At 38.1% G+C, this 22,115-nt stretch overlaps 1 protein-coding gene across 3 annotated transcripts in view; it reads left to right on the top strand.

Moving 5' to 3' along the window:
• The first annotated feature begins 329 nt into the window (after positions 1-329).
• The window catches only part of LOC126915906 (PAX-interacting protein 1), a 74,595-nt gene continuing 52,809 nt past the window's right edge, over positions 330-22,115 (top strand). The window contains exons 1-5 of one of the 3 annotated variants that reach the window (XM_050721046.1): positions 332-1,619; positions 5,229-5,784; positions 10,215-10,546; positions 12,258-12,749; positions 15,012-18,460. In XM_050721046.1, coding sequence (XP_050577003.1) covers positions 1,536-1,619; positions 5,229-5,784; positions 10,215-10,546; positions 12,258-12,671 — 1,386 coding nt within the window. In that variant the 5' untranslated portion in view covers positions 332-1,535 and the 3' untranslated portion in view covers positions 12,672-12,749; positions 15,012-18,460. Of the gene's footprint in view, positions 1,620-5,228; positions 5,785-10,214; positions 10,547-12,257; positions 12,750-15,011; positions 18,461-22,115 lie in introns of those variants that run through there. The other 2 variants (XM_050721048.1, XM_050721047.1) reach the window with 2 other exon arrangements.

The following is a 22,115-nucleotide window of genomic DNA, read 5'->3' as shown; positions in this document are numbered from 1 at the left end:
CCAACGATATTTCATCGGCGTGCACGATACGTACACACTTGGGTGTTTCAGTTACACGGTTCTCCCGCGGAAAATCGTACTCCGATTTGGAGGATCGTGGCCGCGCGATAACGAGTCACCTCTTATATACCGAGCGGCGCTAAATTGAAATCCCGAGAAAAGAGAGCGGTACGCGGCAAAGATCGCTAGGAGACGGCGTATGTGTGCGTTTGTGTGTGCGCGCGCGCGCCTAAGTACAGGCGAAGGGGTGGGGTTAAGCGGAGCAACGCGTCCGCTGAAAAATTATAATAATCACTTTAGAAATTAATGGTACGTCCGCGGAGGCACGGGAGAGATCCGTGCCGGGAGTGACAAGGTGGTTGGCCGATGGTGGGGGGTAAGAGAGCGGCGTGCAAATGGCGACTCCAGCTCTGCCGAACCAATCGTTGCACGCGCACCCCAGAATCGAGTGAACGCTGGTCACGCCTAGCCTTGACGTCACCGTGTCCTGCGCGTAGAGTCACTTCTCTACCACACTCGTCGGAAGAGTATCACTCGCCGCACTCGTATCCAGCGTCGCTTATCACGCGCCTTCTTTTTCTCTTTTCTACTGGATGCCGGCTTGCGACCTACGCGCACGCGACAAAAATCACGATACAACTGTGAGCGATAAGTCAGCCGTCGAGTTCTTCGTACGGATCCGTGAAGCTTCTACGGATACGTTGCAAACTTGACAAGAATCGAAAAATCGAAGTATCGAAGATCGAATGGTTGGAGAGATTGACGAGTCGGTTCTGCGAGCAGGACCGTTTTTTGGCGGGAACAGTCTGGGAAAAGTGTGCCGCGGGTGATAGTGTTGTCAGTGGATCGACGTTACGCGAGAGACGCGAAGCACCGTAAAAGTCAGGTCTCCGTTCGAGTGAATTCTTCGCAAAACGAAACAATGATCGTGCAACAATGGTGCGATAAAATGGTTCCGTGGTTCGCAAACAGTGATTAACCTCTCATCCGCTGAACATCGTATATTCCTATTGACTGGAGATACTTATCTTCCCGCCGGCATTATAAATCTACTGTTCGTCGAGTATTCTATCATATAGATATATAGAAATATAGCGCTGCTGTACGTACATTTTCCATCGGTCCATCTATTTTGAATCGCACGAAACGTCGCTACCGTTCGACTAGACTGTCGACAGTTGTTGAATTTGCTTGCTGGTCATCGCCGTCCGATGGAAAGAACGGGATAAATAAGAATAATAATAAAGTGGATGATAGGGTGAAATATCGAGGATTTTGTTGGACTTTGTGGTGGGGGCTGTTGTAATTTGCGAGAAGATCGGGAATAGCGTCCTTCGAATCGTTAGGTGGAGTCGTTTGGAAAAGTGGTCACGACGCAACAAACGGTGACGAGTTGTCCAGGGGGTGGCGAAGGCGGCGGCGGTGCAGGTGGCGGTGGCGGTGGCAGCGAGAAGACGGTCCCGTATGCGGCTACAACGGGTCCGGTAGAGGAGGTGGAGGCGCAGGAGGTGGAGGTAGAGGTCGACGAGGTTAAGATGGAAGCCGAGGAGCATCTTGCGAGAGAATACGTACAGGAGTTTGTTCTCGATCATCTCGATCCCGCCGACGTTAAGCGAGAGGTTAGTCGTCGATTCCTCCCGTTGGAGGTTCACGTTCTCTTATATTCGTATTAGCCGTGTTTTATCCTACATCCGTACTTACATACCTATATGTTGCGGCGAAGGCGTCAAATTTAGTAAATAGTACGTACGTATACACGACTGTGTGGTTTCGTCGGTGTATACGAATTTACACGATGTTCCAAAGTACGAAAGTATAGGCAGGTAGATACAATGAAATTCTTATCTAATATTTTTAGTAAGTTTGTTCGTTTAGATATACTATGCGAATAACGTAGTAGTGTGTTTCTCCTACTAGTGACAAAGCTTAAATTTTGTTGTTTCAAGGTAGATATTTACATATTTGTGTAAAGTGACGTGTGTGTTTACCTACGCGTAGGGTATATATTTATCAAACTAATAGTACATTCGCTGTAACGTATAGGTATGTATAATGTATACTTAATACGTAGTATCGAATATTTACTATATAAAAAATATTATATGTATACTATGTAAGTACTAGATTTACTGTATGAATATACTTACCTACTTAAATAACGTTTGTACGTTTACACGATAGCTAACCATACCTGCCTATGGAATGCACATAGTATATAAAATAGCCAAAGTAAAGCGGAACAAATCCCTATTTTGGTTTCGCTCCTTTAATTGGTCTTCGTAAGAATACGAAATTCCCCAAACATCCACAATCGATATTAAATTAGGATTTATATACATATATACATACATATATATATATATAGAGAGAGAGAAAGAGAGAGAGATATTCTAATTTATTTTTCATTATCGTGAACGTTTTTATTTTCATTTGAATCTAATAAGAATTAAATTTAGTAATTAATCGAGTTTGACTCGATGAATGACAGCGTCGTATAGGGATTTTTATAGTTTACGATGTCGCTTGATTCTTTAAATTGAAACATTCGAGAATGTAATACGAGTATATAATATAATATAGATACGGCCGTATATAACGATCATATATAATATAAATATGATCACTATCTTGATGTTTTGCATTGGAAATACCCTACTTTAAATGGAAAGAGTATAAGTAGGTACTTAGGTACTCGTACATTTTAATAGAGTTTCGCTCAAACGCGAAAGGCGTTCTTGCAACGATATTAAAAATAGCTTCCTGTTACAAAACGAGGTAAAATTCAACAAGTAGCTATTATTATCTATAGTTCATCGACTACATGGTAAAACGAGATTGATCAGTACCTAAACGACGAGAAACTATGATAACTTTTTAATCACGATGCATCGTGTATTAAGTACACGTTACTTTTCGAAACATTGATTTTTTATTCTAAATTAAGTGTACTTGTTACGCGGTTTTTTCACGATAGAATTAATTTATCGAATTATACCAACGGTCGGAAAATAATTTTCGTTACGGGTGTCTGTCGATTCATCGAATCTGCACGTCGATGAGCGTCCATTGAAAAAGATTATTCGCAAGTTATATTTTTTTATTTTTTTCTCCCCCCCCCTTTTTTTTAGCGAACACAGAGACGAATTAATTCATACGCGTTGTGATTTAACACACGCTGAAAGTTTCCACTGACGTTGAAATCGTGTGTGTAAATGGAGTCACGTGCGTTGTTCTACGTTATATAAGCTTGAAATTATTACGTTATATATTTATATGAAAAGCGGAAAACGGAACATGTTTCCATATAAACATCGGACGATAAATATTAAACTCTTCGAGCGATTTCTCGAGGTTTTCAGATTTCAGTGAAAAATAGGTATCTACCGTTATCACGAAAATTTTTTAATCTTTCTGTCTCTAGAATTTCTTGTTTACAAAAATTGTGATAATGTATTATTATAGGTAGGTACACGCGTTAAGAGATAGGTATCTATCTACCTACTTGGAAAAAATATTTCAGGTTTGTATTTTAATTCTAATAATTCGATAAAAGTTAATCCGACGGTACATTATCGAGAAATATTTATTGCTCGAAATTTCGGTTTACGTTCAAGAATCACATAATTTCTAGATACGTTACTCCTTGTTATTTAAATACTTAGGTCAACAAATTAGTGCCTAAGCCAAACGCGTCTCTATAAGCAATGCTCAAAGTATTACTTATATAATAATCCATCTACTTTCGAAACACGTCGATACATTATCAAATAGGCAACTTGCCACCATTTCCAATCTGATTAATTACATCGTGTATCATCTCTATTTCTATTTTCTTCCATACTCGATGTCTGGAATATAGAGTAAAAAAATAACCGGAATAACAAAATTACGAGGAGAACTAGATATTAAAATTATAAACGAAGCTTATAAACCGATTAAACTTTATTTGTAGAAACTAATTTGTCTTTGCCGAAGTAGCATAATATCAATCAATATTATCAAATGTATTTCAAATGTATACGTGTTGATACTCGTTAATATTTTTACTTGTCTTTGCCGATAAAAAATTATATCAGGACAAGTAACGTTTCTACGAGATAATTAAGTAATATCTTTTATTACACAATGATGTTTATTTTCCTGTACCAACTAACTTTCTTCTGGAACGATTTGTTTGTATCGACAAGAGTAACCAAGATATTAACGAATGCTAGATAAACGAAATATGTAATGTACCTATCTCGTAGATGTAATATAACGTGTGACAGGGTAAGCTAGGAATCAGAAGGATATTTGAGTTGAGTTAAGTAATTCGTCTTGTAATTTGTCAAATTTGGTTATCGACATAACGGGAATACCGGGATCTAAGTTTGAAAATAGATTACATAACTCTTTATTAGTGGTATAACGAACAGCAAAGTATACGTTGTGTACTTCCATAGTCAGCTCGCTGGTCATAATTTTCTTTGAGGATAAAACTCCTACTCGTAGGAATGAGAAGTTTGTTCAGCTAACGTTAATATTTAACAATAATAGTCACTAAAAAATGTTGATTTTCAGTTGTAATTATCGTAATTCGGTAGTGTATATATACACATAGTGTATATATCACGTGCTTTATTTCTAGAAATTATTTGATCGTTTAATCTTATTACGTTTCCTGTAGTACCTTCTCGCTGACTCAGATATAACTCTGCAATAGGATCGTTCGAGTCATTTTCTCGTTCCTGAAAATTTGTCCTGCTGGACCTTAGGTATACGATCGTTTGCTCATTCTTTCGTTACAACACGAGAGACTACGTTAAAGTCTCGTACTAGGTTGTCCGGAAAGTGTCTTTCTTTTGCAGACACGTCTTTTACAACGATTCATCTTTACACAAACATGAAACCCAATCTCTCAAACGTGATCTTGATAGAACAAAATGGATCATACGTAATTCGATAAAATAATATAAAACGGGAAATGTTGTGCATCCATTATTTCCTCATAAAACGAAAGAAACATTTCGGACCACTTAATAGCATTGGCTTGGCAACTAAGTGATTGCGAATTTTGTAAATACCACCTAATGACAAAATTCCCAATTACTGAATTGTCAACTCAATAGACAGAAAGTTGAAAGTCGAAGGTTTAGAAGGTCGAAGCTTAGACGACCTAAGTAACCAGAAACCTGTTAGACAAAGGGGAAGAAAGAAAGAAATTAACGAATCGCTATTTGCTCATCCAGGTAAGAATCAGCTCACCAATGATGGTGAACGGTAGTGTGGTGCAATTACCTGGCCAGGCTCTACAAGCGCAAGGTCTGGCTCTAGCGCCTCTGACGCCGCCGGCGCACGAGCTTGAGCAACCCCATCCGCTTTACGGACAGCCGCACATTCAGGTGCAGCACGGCGTCCTGGTGAAGGCACCACCGGGTGCAGCTTCTCATCTGACGACCCTTTCGCATCCTGGAACACCGCCGGATACGCCTCCGGTCTCAGCGTCGCCCCCACCGTTGCAATTGCATCGGGGCGATCGCGATTCCCGCGATAGAAGTCTATTTCTTCATTTGCAACAACCCAGCTCTATCGTCCAAGACGATATGCAGGCTGGCGAGGGCTTTTGCAGACAGCCCGGAGTCATGGGTTGGTTGACGCAGTCCCTGAGGCAGGAACCGCTCGACCTCAGGCCTCACTGCCCTCAGGAGCAAACACCGGAACCTCATCACGAGGCTTGGCCCTCCGCACCCATGCACCATCATTTCCAAGATCCGCAACACCTGCAGCGCCACACCAAGCATACAGGTGAGTGTAGGAATTTGTTTAGATAGAAACGCGGTTTTGGGCGTTTGGAACAAGGTAGATCTCTGAGAGAGATGGATTTCGTTTTTAACGCTTCCGCGTCTTTCTTGAACCATTTTTTTTTTATTATATTGTATTTCTCTATTGTTAGAACGTTTATTAAGATCGAGGGAAGTAAGAAGGAATCGTCGTTGATGCGCGTGAACCCTCGTTTCAGTTTTACGCTGAAGAGTTTCTTGAAACATCAAAAGTCCTGCCCTTGTTTGAAACAAAAACGGCATTCATATATTTTAAATTTAAAAAATTAACAAATTCTTAATGTACCGAGTCGTTGTATGTTTGTCGGTTTGTATGGAGTGTTATAGGATATATACATATAGTTAGCAGGATGTAATATCTGTATGAATAACCATGGGAAAAAATAAATCAAATTTTGGATAGCACCTCTTTACTATTAGAAGTAAGATGGATCGCTCAAACGAAAGTTATATCGTTTTATTAAATATGATTATAGTCGTTGTAGCATACAATAGTCGTAGGTTGGAATCGCAACTACATGTTACGTTAAAGTATATTTTATGGCAATACAAATGCCTGAAACAACAGAGTGATATTACTTCTTCTGAGCATTTGAAGAATTAGTATTTTTAGAGAAATTAAAAAGCTGATCGTCGCATCGAAAATTTACTTAAAATTCGCAGATCTATCTTATTGCAACGACTGTAAAAGATGGCACTGATGCATTATGTTTATCTCTGTTAGAGCTTCATCTCTACGCGAATTATTCTATTCGCTGGCTACGCAAACTTTCTGCTCATATCATAATCCTAAAATATCCTCTTGAAAGTGATTTTTGTATTTTTATTTTGTGAGACACAGCATGTGCTAAATACACTTTAGCTTGAAATTTTTGGCTACTGTCAGCTATTGGCGCGATGAATTAGCATTAGATTGAAATCGTTGGTACATCAACGTACTTACTTTTCATTTGTCGTAACATTGAAACGACCAAGTGGCTGTTAAAGGATTAGGAGATCAAAAATTGAGCGAGAATTCTCAGTTACATGAAGTTTGTACAAGGGTAGGTAATTAACTGCTTTGAATTATGTTTATTGAATTACAAAATAGCGAAAGATTTATTAGAGAAAGGTGCAAAGATATTCTAAATGTCGCATCTAAATTTAAAATGAAAGATCTGATCAATCCAATCAATTGCCACAATTAGCGTGTAATTTAAGACTAAACTTAAAATCATCGTTCTTGTTAAGAATAACAATGATATGATTCTCAGTTTGTTTAAACTTCTTACGAACGCGTTAAAAAATACAACAACAAATTCTGGCAAAAGTGAAAACGTGTACACGAGATCAACTGCAAAGTATAATAATTACGCAAGATCGTGCAACGTCTAACAACATGTTTCAAACACTGGCCATTACAAATTTTAATCATGATCATGCGTCTGTTTGATTCCTTTCTGTCTTATATCAAATAAAACATATAACTAAGTGATCGTTGATTTTGCCATTAGGTGGTAATGAGAAAATGGCCAATTTGTGGTGGAATTGTAGAGGATTGATAAAACGGTAACGAGAACTTGCTGTTGCAACCCGTCGAATATATTTGAAATAAATTAAATAAATATAGACAATGTCCAAAGTCGCTCGTACAAACGTATTCGCAAAGACAGTGTATGATCAGTGTATGGTCAGTGTATAACTCGTGTATGATTCGTGATACATTAGGTGGTAATGACAAAATCCGCAATCACTTAGTTGTCAATCCAATATGATGTATGTACACGTACCTTTTTGTGTTATAGTTTAATTGAACAGAGATAAATACGTCAAGATGTATTCGTTATTGGGTAAAATATATAAAAAGAAATACAGACGAATTATGTAATATTTAACGATAACTTATAAGGTACGAGCCTTTTGTTGAAATAAAATGTCAAACGTGACTTGTTCTTTGCGACATACAGCCAAGAGTTCTAAATCTTTCGCGACGGAAACTTTAACCTTAGAACTACCGATAGTTAACACAAAGCTGTTTCTACCAAAACCAGTGAAAATGAATGGTCTTTAAAAAATACGCAATAGTAGAATATTTTTATATTTATTGATTTATTACTTTCTTACAGAAGGAATTCTATGTTATGTAGTACATTTTTGGTATTATTAATCCATCTGGGACTATGATCCTTAAACGAGGGTTGACACATTTATAAAATTGTAGAACCAGTCATTTTGATTGCTGTGGTATTTCTAGTGTTAGCATCTAGCGATCTAGCGATCGATCCGGAATTTTCCTGATAACATATCGAATGAAACGCAGTAAAAATTATAAAAACGTGTGAGAAGTTGTACAAAACGAGGAAACTGGTTAATTGGAGTTCGATAAACAGATTGCAGGATAAATAGATTTTACACTTTGACAAGTGCCAGTCATTTTGACTGCTATTGGTATAAGTAGCCTTGATACAAAATTATTTTCAGTTTGAATACATAAAAGACAAAATAGAATTCATTATATTATTCTTTTAGTTATCTTTGCGAAAGTTATTGCATCATTGTGGAAAAAAATATAACATAAAGTAGGAATTTTAAAATAAAATTGTAAAACCAGTCAATTTGACTGGTCTGGTGGTTCTAATGTTAACCATCATTATCGTGATTGCTTTTACTATACAGAACAGAGGTGTGAATATATGTTTTAAAGTATACGACAGACAGAGACGATGTTCGTTTTACGATTACCTATCTCTTGAAGGTTTTTCGATTTGACGACGCTGCGATGCAATTTAAAAAATGTCCAGAATGTAAGGAAATTCGAATTTTCATCGTGAAATCGAAACGAGAAAGCAATTTCGTAAAATAGCCGGAAAATTAAGAAATTTCGCTTCTATGTTATTACCTACCGGTAGGTTTATACTACCAGCTGTGGAAGAAGGTTTCCTGCTTTTAGTTTTACGTTCGACTTACATTCGATTTTTGTGAACGAAACATATTTCATTTCTGAAAATTAAAGCATCTCCGATTGCTAAAATAATATCTTTCGTTCATACGAATGGCTCCGTTTCCATTTTTCAACCCTTTTAATTCGGGAATTCTCGCTGTTTTTGCATCTCAAACTTCATACGATTGATTCAAGACCCTTTTGGGAAGATTTCTAACATTTTTTACGTACCACATGTACCTTGGCATTGTCGTTAAGAGTAGGACACGTTGTTTCAGTAGATTTAGCGTTGTTTTTGTTTCCACTGAAACGCAAACAGGTTGCAGCGTTAAATAGCATTTATTAAAAAATGCACTATTTAAATAATTAAATGTCAGTACAATAGACACGTTAAAGGACGATGAAACATTTAGATTGAAAGCGACGAAGCTAAAGTTTTGAAACATTGGAAGTTTTTGAGATGTACGTTGCTGGTCCGTGATGATCGTTGCTGGTCCTCGTCCAGAGTAATTGTTGCTGATTTTCCCCCTAATTTAGTTGCGTAGAAGAAAAATCGGACTCCGGTCATCGCCGGGATTCGAACCCGGGTTCCGAACGTTCGAAAACCTAAGGCGCTAACCACTGCGCTGCCATCGTCCATCACTAGTTAGTGTCGAGTGGTGGTATTTGCCTTGTCGAGTGCCGCCACATGTTAAAATATGGAAACGGTTGAACACAGATAGTAGCGTGACAAGTTGTTGCAATTGGATATTTTTGTAGCTTTCTACTTTCCTACTAATTTCGCTGGTGCGATCGTATGTGAACAGTCAGCAAGCAATAATTGATACGGAACGTCGAACAGACATAAATTAAAACTTATAGTGATAAGCGTCACGCGTTCATCGTTCCATCGATGTTCTAGCGTGTTACGTTAAATCAGAATATATCTTTAGATGTTCCATCATTGTGCTACTTACACGACTATAATCAAAAAGGATCCACTTTCGAGTATTTCGTCAAATACGTTGGTCGCTCTCAATCGTCTCGCGCAGATATCTCGCGGTGCAACGTTGCTGAACGTAAAGTCTCCAACTATTGGGTTGGCAACTAAACGATTGCGGATTTTGTCAATACCACCTAATGACAAAATCCGCAATCACTTAGTTGCCAACCCAATAGATCTCACAACGAGTGTGTCTTTTCGCGAGGTGTTTCCTCGTTTTCGCGAATTCAAGTGTAACGTATCGGTTCACGAGGGGTCTAACTCGCGAGTAGCCACCAACGAGTCAGCCACGTTACACGCAAAGTACGTTACACGTTTAAAGACAAATTTTCCGCACGCGTGACGATATTCGGTTCCGAATACTGAAAAATCCGCGTGTCAGACGTCTCTCGTGCATTTCGTCCGCGATACAAAGAGGTTTAATAAAGAGGCACGAAATGGTTTATCCTTTAGAAAGAAGAAGATTGGAAGTCGGCAAATATTGTTGTCGCAGGTGGATACATCACGATGTCGGGCCACATAGAATACTACGGAGGTGCGGGAACAGGCGGCGGGATGCTTCCCGCGGGCGGAAGTGGAATACCAGTGATGGAAGACACCATGCAGGGCATACAGATGCAACCGGGAAGACCGATGAGCGTTTGTTCAGTGAGTTCTTGCGCTGCTGGTGGCTCCACTCCACCGCACAGAGGCAATGTCCTTTACCAGAATTGCGGGAGTAACAATCCCCAGGAAGAACTCATGAACGACGAGCTGCTCATGTCGCTTTCCGTACGCGAATTGAACAAACGCCTTCATGGTTGCCCGCGGGAAGAGGTGAGTCAGGTCTCTTACATTTTTAACGACACTTTCGCATAGGTAATGCCTCGCTTTCGTTTCATTCACAATTTGCAGTTCGCCACTCGTTTGCTCCGCGTGTTTGTACCTCTTGCGATTCTTTTTCCTATGGTAGAACTTTGATTATCATCGAAATACGAATCGAAGGAACGACCGATCAATGGGAAACTTCAGGATGATCATTTCGTCAGGGAATTCAAGAAATAAGAATAAGAAGCGAAAGAAATTGTCATGTTTTTATTCAAAGATATCCTTTAACACGTTTTTTCGCGTTAAGTGTCTTTCCCTCAATCTTTGCTATTAATAATCGACAGGAAAAGGTTTTCCAGCTGTCCAAAGATCGTTTAGTCTTGAAAAAGCGCGTCAAACTGTCTGGTAATTGACCGCGCGTGTCGATATTAATATCTGTAAGACAGTTCGAAATAAATGATCCTCTCTCGTACGAAGACAAAGTCATTCGAGTATCCGAAGAGAGCGCGAAATGATCAATTCGAATAATCAGGTTCTACCTCATACAGATTTCTTTGGTACGCGGTCTTGGTACGATTTCTTGTAAACTGTTTGCGCTTATTGGTCGTAACGATGATGGATTATTTAACGGTAGCGATTAAGATGAATGGATTCGAAGAGAATCTTTTGGCGAAATCGCGAAGTACATAGGATTTTCCTAGTTAGATAACTATGTGTGAAGCGAGCGTGAATTGGTATATTGGTATCTATGTATTATCCATGACTGCAGTAGAACGAACCGTTTGTTAGTTAGACGCGCGAGTCTGTTCGCTGTTCGTGATATTAGTGTCCTTTTATTTTTTAACTTCTTTTATACACGATTTTAAAAATTAGTATTCAGCTGGACAAGTTTTCTCAAATCATTTCTATAGCAATTTCCATCCACCTTGTACGAGATGATTTACGTATTATTAGCGATATTTGAATTCTACAACAGTTTTTGTATAGTTATACGATACACTAAATATATTCTCTTTTAGTTATTCGCAGCATACGAAGAATTGAAAATTTCCTTCCGTTCCTTCGATATAGAAACGAAGGTTCCGTTTGAAAAACAATCATTTATACGCATAAGACACAAGTAACACATTGATTACTAATTACTGTCTAATTAGAATTTACCTTGACACGCAATAACGATACACTATTTTAATTAACGTATTTCGCGTGTCTGTTGTCCGAGGAAAAGACGAGCTAACTCGTCGTTCGTATATTTTAGACATAGTAAATTATACGACGAAGCAACATTAAATCGTTATATTTCTATCAAAAGCATATTGTCACGTCTACCTTCTCGACGAACGAAACAAAGTAATTCGACTCTATTAATTTCAAATTTCCAATATGTAAAAGTGGTTTCCAAATAAGAAAACTACGTACTCGGATTACGGATGAACTCTAATGCAACTATGTTTCTTGCGAAAATTTGTTACTTTCTATAGAAAATATCACGAAAACGCTGTGGATTCCCATTCTCTGGATATTTTTACGTTGAAGGTAAACAAGATGTAAAAGTAAAGCTTCAAACTTCTTTTTATGCAGTTTGCATGACCAGCGTATTAATTGCCCGCACGTACGGATTAACTAACGAAATAATACAGAACCATACCAATTCACCTCTTGCGACACTCTTATCCTCGTGATTTTCCATCGAATTCGTTGGTAAAACGGATGTCCCTGTTCTACAAAGGTGGTGCGTCTGAAGCAAAAGCGGCGAACCTTGAAGAATCGTGGTTACGCTCAGAATTGCCGTAGCAAACGGTTGCAACAACGACACGACCTCGAGACGACAAATCGCAATCTGCAGAATGAACTTCAGCGAATGAAGATCGAGATGGCCCGGATCCAGCAAGAACGTGATCTTTTTAAACAAAGATGGGATATTCTTAGAACGCGACAGAGCCATAATCACAATCACAGCCACAATCATCATCAGCAACAGGCGTCGCAGCAGCAGCAGCAGCAACAACAACAACAACAGCAAGCGCAGTCGCAACAACCGCAGCCGCAGCAGCATCAATCGCAAAATCAACAGCAACAACAACAACCGCCTCCACAACAGCAACATCAACCAGCGCCTGCGAGTCCAGAAGTTTATCTGTGACATCGACAGCGCCGAGGAGGCGCTTGCTGGACCTGAACAGACATCCGTCGTGTGCTCGTTGTACGAGGTTCTCGATCGGTGAGTAGCGACTATTATTTTTCTTTCTACTTCGAGCAGAATAAGAGAGTCGTGCAGTTCGTTTGAGTTTTCGGGACAGATATTCGAAGGATTAGGATACGAAGCGATTTCTTCGTAATGCCTCTTCTGTTTTTAAGGTCCTGCGAGGACGAGTGACTCTTTTACGCTGCGTTTTCTCTGTCAGCTATGCGTCATACGTCTGTCTTCGTTGTTTTTAACCGAGAAAACGAAGGAAAACACGCAGCGAGGACGCAGCGTCAAGAAATCGCTCGTCCGCGCCGCATCTAAAGGGGATTTTCGCTTTAACGTAGCGTGTTATGTTAGGATATTACTTGCGGATATTTATGCAAATTTATATCCTTGTAGAGGCGATTAATCCTTAAAGGCAATTTCGTTAGTTTAAAGATCAACGAAATCAAACGGATCAAATGTTTTACTCTGATCCAGTGTCCGGCAAAGAATAGAAAAATTATCGTTTGCAATAATAATATAATCTTACGACAGACCGATAGCATGAAAATAAAATTTCAGAGGGTTTAAAAAACGAAACGTAGGCAGAATTTTGTTTTACGCAATAAATATCATCGCGATTATTGTACTCTGGTTATATCATAGATTTTTGTATAAATACCGTGTTTATTCCGGGTAGTCTTATACCTTCAATTAAATATCCAATAATTGCATAAAAATCCGCAATTTAGTTTATTATTATTTGTACATTTGAACAATGTACGTATTTAAAGTAACCCTTTTCAGTATTATTGTTGATGTTTCGATAACAATCGTTGTCTTAGAATTATGGGGTTCCAAGGTCTTTTTATTTGAGTTGCTGAAGGATACTTGGACTATAATATTTTTGTTACTTTAATGATAACGATATTTATATTATTACTGTGAATGTTTCAAGTTTTCAATTCAATTTTGTTATCTAAGTTTTCGGAATAATTAATTGAGAATTGTAAATGTAATTCCATAGTATTTACTCGATCGAATGAACTTTTCCTAGTTTTCTATACGATGTTAGGTATACGCACATGTATACAGTTTACGCATTAGATGCAGATTTGTTTCTAATTTCATATTTTATACTTTGTTTTCTATTTGTTACCCGTTACAGTTGGTTTTACATCTTCTTTATTTTTAACGGTAATATTGTTTCTTTAGATTATTAGACGTTCCATGTACCTATTTGTATATTTTATAACAAAACGAACACAGTCGTTCTCGTATTTTTGTCAAGAACAACGCAAAGCGATCGTTCGAATGGGATTAAAGCTGTCCTTTAGATTTTCCATCGGATCAACTTGTAATCTCTGCGTAAATCCTCATATTATAACGAAAATCCTTTCGGCTTTACGTCTCTCCATAAATATATTCAGAATCTCGATCTTCGTAAACTACACTGCAATGTTTATTTCTTTTCTTTATTCAAATTATTTTCCGCCGCGTAGTACTCACGGAAGATACATTCTATTTTCCAAGAACGTAAGTTAAAAGCGAGAAGTCTTATGGAATTCGTGATTTCAAAGAGTTTCTTTCTTTTTTCTACTTCCAATATCCTTCGTTCAATTCGTTTCGAAAGGTGACATTATTTTTACCTGAAAGAAGGCAATAGTTGATGGTTATTCGCAAAGTGATCGACCTTACCGATTTCAATGACCTTGAAATATGCTATCAACGTTTTTCCCCGTACAACTTTTCCCTGCACATGTTAACGTTGCTCGATTTTAATTTCCGCGATATGCGCGAAAAACCAGTTCGATATACCTTGCGATTATTTTGATCAATTTGCTTCCATTTGAAACAGAAGGACGTGCTAACTTATTTTCTACAATCTCACGTAAGAAAGAAAACTCAGGTTAAATGATTATCATTTGGCGGTGTCGATGATATAGCAAATTAATATGTTAAGTGATAAGAGCGATACGAGTCATAGTAAGCCTCGTATTATATTATTGTTATTCAAAACTGGCAACACTTTAGCCATGATATTCAAAAAACCGGACTATTTGATCATTAAAATCGTCGTACGTCGTGGAAACAGGAACTTTCGCGAATATCTCGGAGAGTAAAGCCGAGCGACGGTAATACGTACAGGGAGAAGTTGTTGCGAATGTCGAACCTGACGATATATTTCAAGATCATTGGAATCGGCAAGTTGGTCGGCTCCGCGACCAAACGATTGCTTTAGAACGAAACAATTGTTTTTACCTCGGGAAGCGAAATCATAACGATGATCTTTTCCCAAAACTTTGTTCACAGTGACATACCTATGCGCGTGGGACTGAAAGACAAAGAACCAGACGAACAACCGGGTATATCCTTCGAGAAACAACGTTTGTTTCCTTCCTCTTTTCAATCGAGTCTTAAGTCTTAGGCACGTTTTTAAGCTCGTCTACGTGTATATAGCGTTCAGTTCTCCTTTCTTTTCTTTATATGTATAGCTTTGTTAAGTGACGTGAAAAAAGAAAAAAAGAGCCTTGACTGTTAAAACCAACTTTGTAAATCGTGTATGGAGTTAGCAGCGCAACTAAGCTGTCGTTAGACTAAAGGTAATTAGATCTATTCTCATAGGTATATAAATATATCGCTCGCGGTAGGCTGGACGTCTTTACCAAATATTGTACCGAAAAGAAGAAGAAGAAGAAGAAAAGAAACGGGATAAAGAAAAGAGAAGGAAATATAAGCGAACTTTGTCGAAGCGTGAAACAGAAAAGGGGCAAGGATGTAGCTTAAAGTCAGGGGTCTAGCGTTCACGAGGTTCATCCTTTTCTTTGTTATTTAATTTCTAGCCAAACCATAATACCATTGATACGTTTGTCACGAATAATCGGTTTGGATAACCTTCGTTACCGCTTATTATCACCTATTATACGTATTTCGTGTTTGTAATATTAATTCTCCATTGGTATCTTTGGATCATAGTTCTTCGCATTTTTCATATTTTGTTATCGTTGTTCGCATTGGGTTACTTAATTTTAAGTTACTTAGCTCCACGAAACGGATATTCTTTATTTTGCAAATTCAATCGCCCTATCGTAAAGGAATTTGTTACGTTGGAGGAGAGCATGACAGAATCGTTGCCGATACGCGCGATTTCTAATCTCAATTTATTTCATTTTAGAGATTTTCAGGCATAGCTTCTCCTACGAAATAAAATTAAACGTTCGAGAAGCTATTAATCTTCGTCCATCAACTTGTGAAACAGAGAATACAGAATAAGATTAAAGATCGAGAAATTAAGTAACCTGACTAAAAGCGTTCTGGTTATCTATGGTTCAACGGTATCATTTAAGAATTGATACATCATGTAGAGCGTGATACATTCAACATCATTCGTTGCGTTAACTGTTCAAGCTCCGAGACAACTCGATTTTTAGACGTCGCATAGTTTCTTACGAATATCATAGAAAGAAGCATAGAGCAACGTTGTTTACGAGTGGCGCCCCTTGCAAGCTCTGATCCTCTTCGTACGTTGTTATAAGAAAAATACAGTTGACATTTTTAACACGACCTCCTTGTTTTTCTACCTCGGTTTTAAACAGAAGGCGACACGCCACAGCGGTGGGAATCCTTTTCATACGAGAAGCGAGAAGGCTCGACCAGCGTTAGCTTTCACAATTTGGTGATGGCGAATCGCTATCCGTTTCCATCGTTCCTTATCGCTCTCTTCGTTTATATTAATTTTTATATCTAAATAGTTACTTGCGTGGAGTATAATAGCGTAATCGAATTTTCGAGATCGAGTTGTGCGTTGCCACGATATCGAGGATCGTGCAGTTTATCAGCAGGACCACGGTCCTGGAAATTTGTACCGGATACTTTCGTGCCAATACCCACGAACCTATTTAGAAAATGGCCAAATTTTTTTGGCCGATCTTTGGCCGAGATTGCTTAACCCGCTGACAATCGAAGACTGGGTCAATCTTGTCTCTTGCAGATATTTCACGTTCGTTACCTTCTTCCGTAATCTACGAAATTATCGTATTCCGCCGAATTGCGGTAGAACTTCGTTTATACAAGTAACGTTCAACTTTCGATATCCGAACTTGACAACTTAGCTAACATTATGCGAACTGCGGTCCAGCCACAGTCTTCCATTACGTTCGAACGTGTATTCTTGTAACGGAGTTTACACGGAGAATAAGTTGTACGCTGGAAACATGGGACAGTGGGACGCGTTACAGAAACGACTGGTCAGCTGCCTGTTTCTACGTATCAGGATCCTTTCTTACAGTTCAGCCAGGTAACGTTGCAGGCGAAATTCTACAAGCTGCGAGTTACAGATTTTTCTCGATTAACGGCGATAAGAAAGAACGATAAGAAAGAAGTATATAAACCTAGGATTAATAGTTTGTCAGCTGGTTAAAGTCATTTGTTAGTAAATTATGGTGCACGAAAGCCTTTTTTCTCTTCATTATCTAAACTGATAAGAAAGACCGAAGACGATAGCTGGAGAATTCGTTGACAGTCCTCTAAACTATCTTGTTTCCCAACCTGCTCGGATAAACGAAGTTCTAACGATCACCAGTACGAACGATTTTATTTTTCAAGCAAATTTCATTATTACTATGCTATGTTTTACGAACTTACGTGAAACGTAAAGTTGTAAATATATATGTATATATATAAATTTATATATATATAAAAGGATCAAAATAAAGCAATTACAATTTTTAGTACGTAGGCGAAACGAACAACTATTCAAGTTCTGTTTCTCTTTGATCGATTTTTGCTTCAACGGTATAAAATAAAATATCCTACGCTAATAGCAACATTGATCCAGTCTACGTTAGACAAGGGTTGATCGACGAGTAAACGGTACTGGAGAGATCATCGTGCATCCTTAAGAACGATCATCTTTTATCTTCATTTATCTTTATCACGAAAGGGGAACCTTACAGGTTCTCTTTCATCTCGTTTCGACGTTCCGCGGTGCGAAATCCGATTCAAATCGTGTCGCAGAGGTCGCTTCGTCTAATTAATAGAATTCGCTTGGATTATATTAGCGTCTACGAGCATGTTCGATCGTGTAGCGCGAATGGGACGAACGTGCGTTTTCAATGGGGTTCGACGCGAAGGAGAACCCAAGGATCTCAAGAAAATGCGTAAGAACGCGTGCCGATACATTTTCGTACCGACACCTACGGGAACAGTGATATCAATTTTAGTAATTATGGCACAAAATGATCTGTATACGGTAGATCTATAAATTATTAGTCGATTTTTAGGTTTGATTTTAGGGGGATCGTTAGACGAGAAGAAGAGGGGCTACGATGTAATCGTTTGCGTTGCACAGCGGCGTAAATTTTGTTGCCACGAATTCCTGGCCGATTACTAACGAACAATTCCTAGTAATCACGCATGATAGCGAATAATTGTCATACGATATATCTGGGAATTGAAATTTTCGAAGAAGCAGCAGCTTTCCTTTCTTTTTCCTTTAACATGATCATGCGGTTGTGAAGAAGCGAAAGTATCAGACTTGATACAAAAATTACGCCACTGTCATATCGAATGACATATGAATATACTATATATATATTATTGTTTTGTCGTGGTTGGATTACGTTGGGTCGTTTCTGTCGACCGAGAATGTTTCCGATTCGACTTAAAAATGTTTTAATTCCCGTTACATCGTCTCATGTGTACATAAAATAATTATTATACTTCTTATTATAAATAAACGTCGATATCGACAGTTTCAGATACGTTTGGCTGTCTTTTTCCTCTGACTTTTTAATTATCATTCTATCCTTTTCCCCAGTCACGTTATCCTCTTCGTTTCAATAAAGAAAGAACGAGACAACGGGTTTTCATAGTTCGTACAACTAATCGAGAGTAAATTTTTCCACAGTTTTCTTAATTCTCAACCTGTACATACATATTGTCGTATCACAAGGATTATTTTATTTTATTAGTTTATGCCATCAAAACAATTTGATGGTCTTTGTTACGTAAAATACAAAATATAAATCGAGATTGATTATTGTGAATTTAAGTATTTTTTTTTTTTATGTCGATTAAACTACCACTCGCCATTAATTATTTATCTTGGCGTTATCTCAAAAAATGCATTATTACGCAACTTTGAAACTTGGTAACTTTTGAATTTCAACCTGAGAACTACGAATATAAATATTTCTCGCATTAATTTCGCGGAAATACGCATTACGCAAATCATTCCCTGAAATTTCTGAATTTTTATAACTCGCAAAGCTTCCGAACGTTTTCAATTGCCACACACGAAAGTAGTCCATCTTGCGAATTATTTCGAAATTACGAATTTCGTTATACGAAATAGGACGCGCGTAAATATCAATTCGTAACGATCGTATGATTTCAGAGACATTAATGATACCAAAAAATGTGGTCAAAGACGCGCTGGAATAGATTATACCTGCCTTTAAAAAAATAACGGTGAGCTAGAAATCTTGTTGAAATGTCCACGTACAGAGGTATAAATTAACGACAATTAATCGTACGTCGGTTGTTCGAAATGCGTCAACTTTATTCCATCAAAGTCCCAGTTCTTCCTGCGTTGCCAATAACTAGAAAATATCCAATTGTCACGCTTTGTGTCTTTCACCATCGTATAGAACGTACAGTAATTCTGCTGAGGATAATATTTTACGTCGTTTTAGCGGAACATAGTTCCTCGTACTTATATCGATCGACGCAACAGCAAAGAAATAAACGAATAAAATCGCTTAATTAAACTGGACGAGGAAGCAAGCGGAAGGGAAAAGAGGAAAGGCCGACGAAGAAAGACTATGGAACGAAAAGTTCTGGTTAGCGGAGGTCCGCATTTCGCGTGATTCTAGGTGTAACATGCAATGTGCAGGCTCAGCGTTTCATTTGAGAGGCAGGCACGAGCATTGGGTATGGAATCCCCTTCGTTCTTTTATGCACCAACAAACCTTCTCCCATCTATCTCTTTCTTTGCCATTCTCATTAACCTTACTAGCTTCTTCGAGCAACAAATATTTGCAACACGTGCAACTACCAGTTTCGAATTACGATGAAATCGATGCGACGACAAAGCTGAGAAATATTTTGCTCGAAATAAGACTTTTTCTTTCTCGCTTCTTTTCTTTGTCGGGCTAACTACCTTCCTCTTAAATAAAATCATCGCACGACGCGTATAATCGCTGATGTTTCTATTGAGAAATTTGTCGATGGTCGTTGTCGACGAATCGTTGAACAGTTTCAAGCGATAGACAAAGTAATTTATCGTGGAACGGTTGTGAAAATTTTACGGTGAAAAATTATGTTCGTAATGTGGATAATTTTCGTATAATACGTTTGGAATAGAATTAAATAGAGATTGTTTACCGTGATGTATGTACGTAGGTAAAATTAGAAGTTTCAAATGTTTTAGATTTTCTGTATCATTTCATTTGAGCTATAAAATATCTACGCTGCGATAGATAAATCGGTATAGAAAACTCTGATAAAAAATTTATTTCAGTCTTGCCGTTTCTATATATGTAGACTACCATATGCGGATGATTATGCAATCGTGGCAAGTATAGATACGCAAAAATGTACAAGCACCGACAGAAAAATGTAAAAAATATCAAAGGTAAATACAGTTATCTACTTATATGTTACAATGTTTAGGATATAAGTCATACTTTTATTTAAGTTTCACTTTCTTATCAATGTTTTTAAACATACGAATTTGCGTAAACATCCACAGAGCTCGTATCGGTTGTTTCTTACACATTCGCCAGACAAATCCTCTAAATAAAGCTACGTTCTATTTTCCCCCCGATAGAATGGTAAATTTGTCGCAACGCGTGAAACATTCGCACGATTTTCAAACGTCTGTATTTGATCCGGTTGATTGCGAATTACGATCGTGAAGATTTTTCGAATATACCAACGAAATGCATCTACGACGGATATCGGTATCGAGCGTATCTCCTAGTTAAATAGTCAAATCATCGTAAAATTTTATTTTCCAACTGTAAAGAAGCAAAGTTTCGTTTAACGGTCGTTGTAATTACCAATTTTAATCATCAAATTTCACCCCTCAATTTTCAAGCAAAATCAAATATTTCGTTGCAACGTTTAATATTTGTCGTATCTGTTCTTCTCCTGTATTAGCGTATCGTCAAGATATTCGTCGACAATTTTACATAAAACGATCGAAATCGGAATGCTCGATAATTTAAAACGGGAAATTCGTCGAAAGCGAGGTTTTCTTGCCGGGTTCTGGTCTCGAAAAACGCGAAACATTGGCACGCGTTTTCATGAACGGACGCAGCCCCGTCGTTCTCGCTTCCCTCACTTTATTTGCAACGCCGTTTCTGCTGACACCGCCGCTCGACGATGAATCCATCGAGATGGAACGTCGGTAAACAAAACGTTCACCTCTTTCGGTGAAACCCGCAGCTCCGTGTGGAGCGGAACGATTCATAAGACCGTGTACAGTGTACACACACAAACACACACACACACACACATATTCGAGAAATCACGAGTACGAATGATTCGGCTCTATAAATGTACATATATAGCCTCGGCGTTGAGAAATATGGAAAAGTCTACAGGGGAATTAGTAATGTATAATTACGTGGTAGATCGTGAGTAGTACGATGGTGAAATTTTTCTACTCGCATCATTTTTTAAGTACCTCCGCCTTTTTTCCGTGTTAATGGGTAAGATCTTTTTGAAAACAGAGCTGTTTGTTTTACGTGGAATATTTCGGCCCAAATTCGAAGCTGTTTATTACGACGATGTGTAGAATATTACAGCATAATCAACTAAATATCAACTAAACACGAGTTGGATTAGATTAGATCAGTAGATCGCTTTAGGAACAAATTCATTAAGCAAGAGATATTTATACTCGGCGATCGTCGCTAGCGCGTACTTACGATATGTTTACAAATATTAAGCGAGGAGAGATTTAAAAAAAATTGATATACACGTACATACACGGTGGGTCTGAAAAATTGCAACAAAATTCTATCTTCGAAAAATTTCTTTCGAATGTAGTTATATTTTTATGATATATTCGTGGTAGCTTTCAAAGCCAAGTATTTTGTTAAATACGTCTGCAGCGTCGTGCTCGTCAACTAATCGTGATTTCTACGATTTTTCCACATCGCGTGCGCCAATATACGGTACGATTTTTAAGCAGGTGAATTTTTATGGACAAAATATCTATATATTTTTTATCGTTGTTATATAGTCGGGTTATTATATGGGTAAAAAATTACAGACAATAACCATCGTCGCTCAACAGCAGATAGCATTTCCCAGCTTCTACAAAATGTAGCTTGTCAACTGAAACTTACTCAGCTTCCTTACCCGGACTCTAAGCAATACAGGAAATCATGTCAAAATCTGATCAGT

Source organism: Bombus affinis, chromosome 4 (genome assembly GCF_024516045.1).
Source record: "Bombus affinis isolate iyBomAffi1 chromosome 4, iyBomAffi1.2, whole genome shotgun sequence".
Lineage (NCBI taxonomy): Eukaryota > Metazoa > Arthropoda > Insecta > Hymenoptera > Apidae > Bombus > Bombus affinis.
This window is presented reverse-complemented; position numbering and strand designations above follow the sequence as displayed.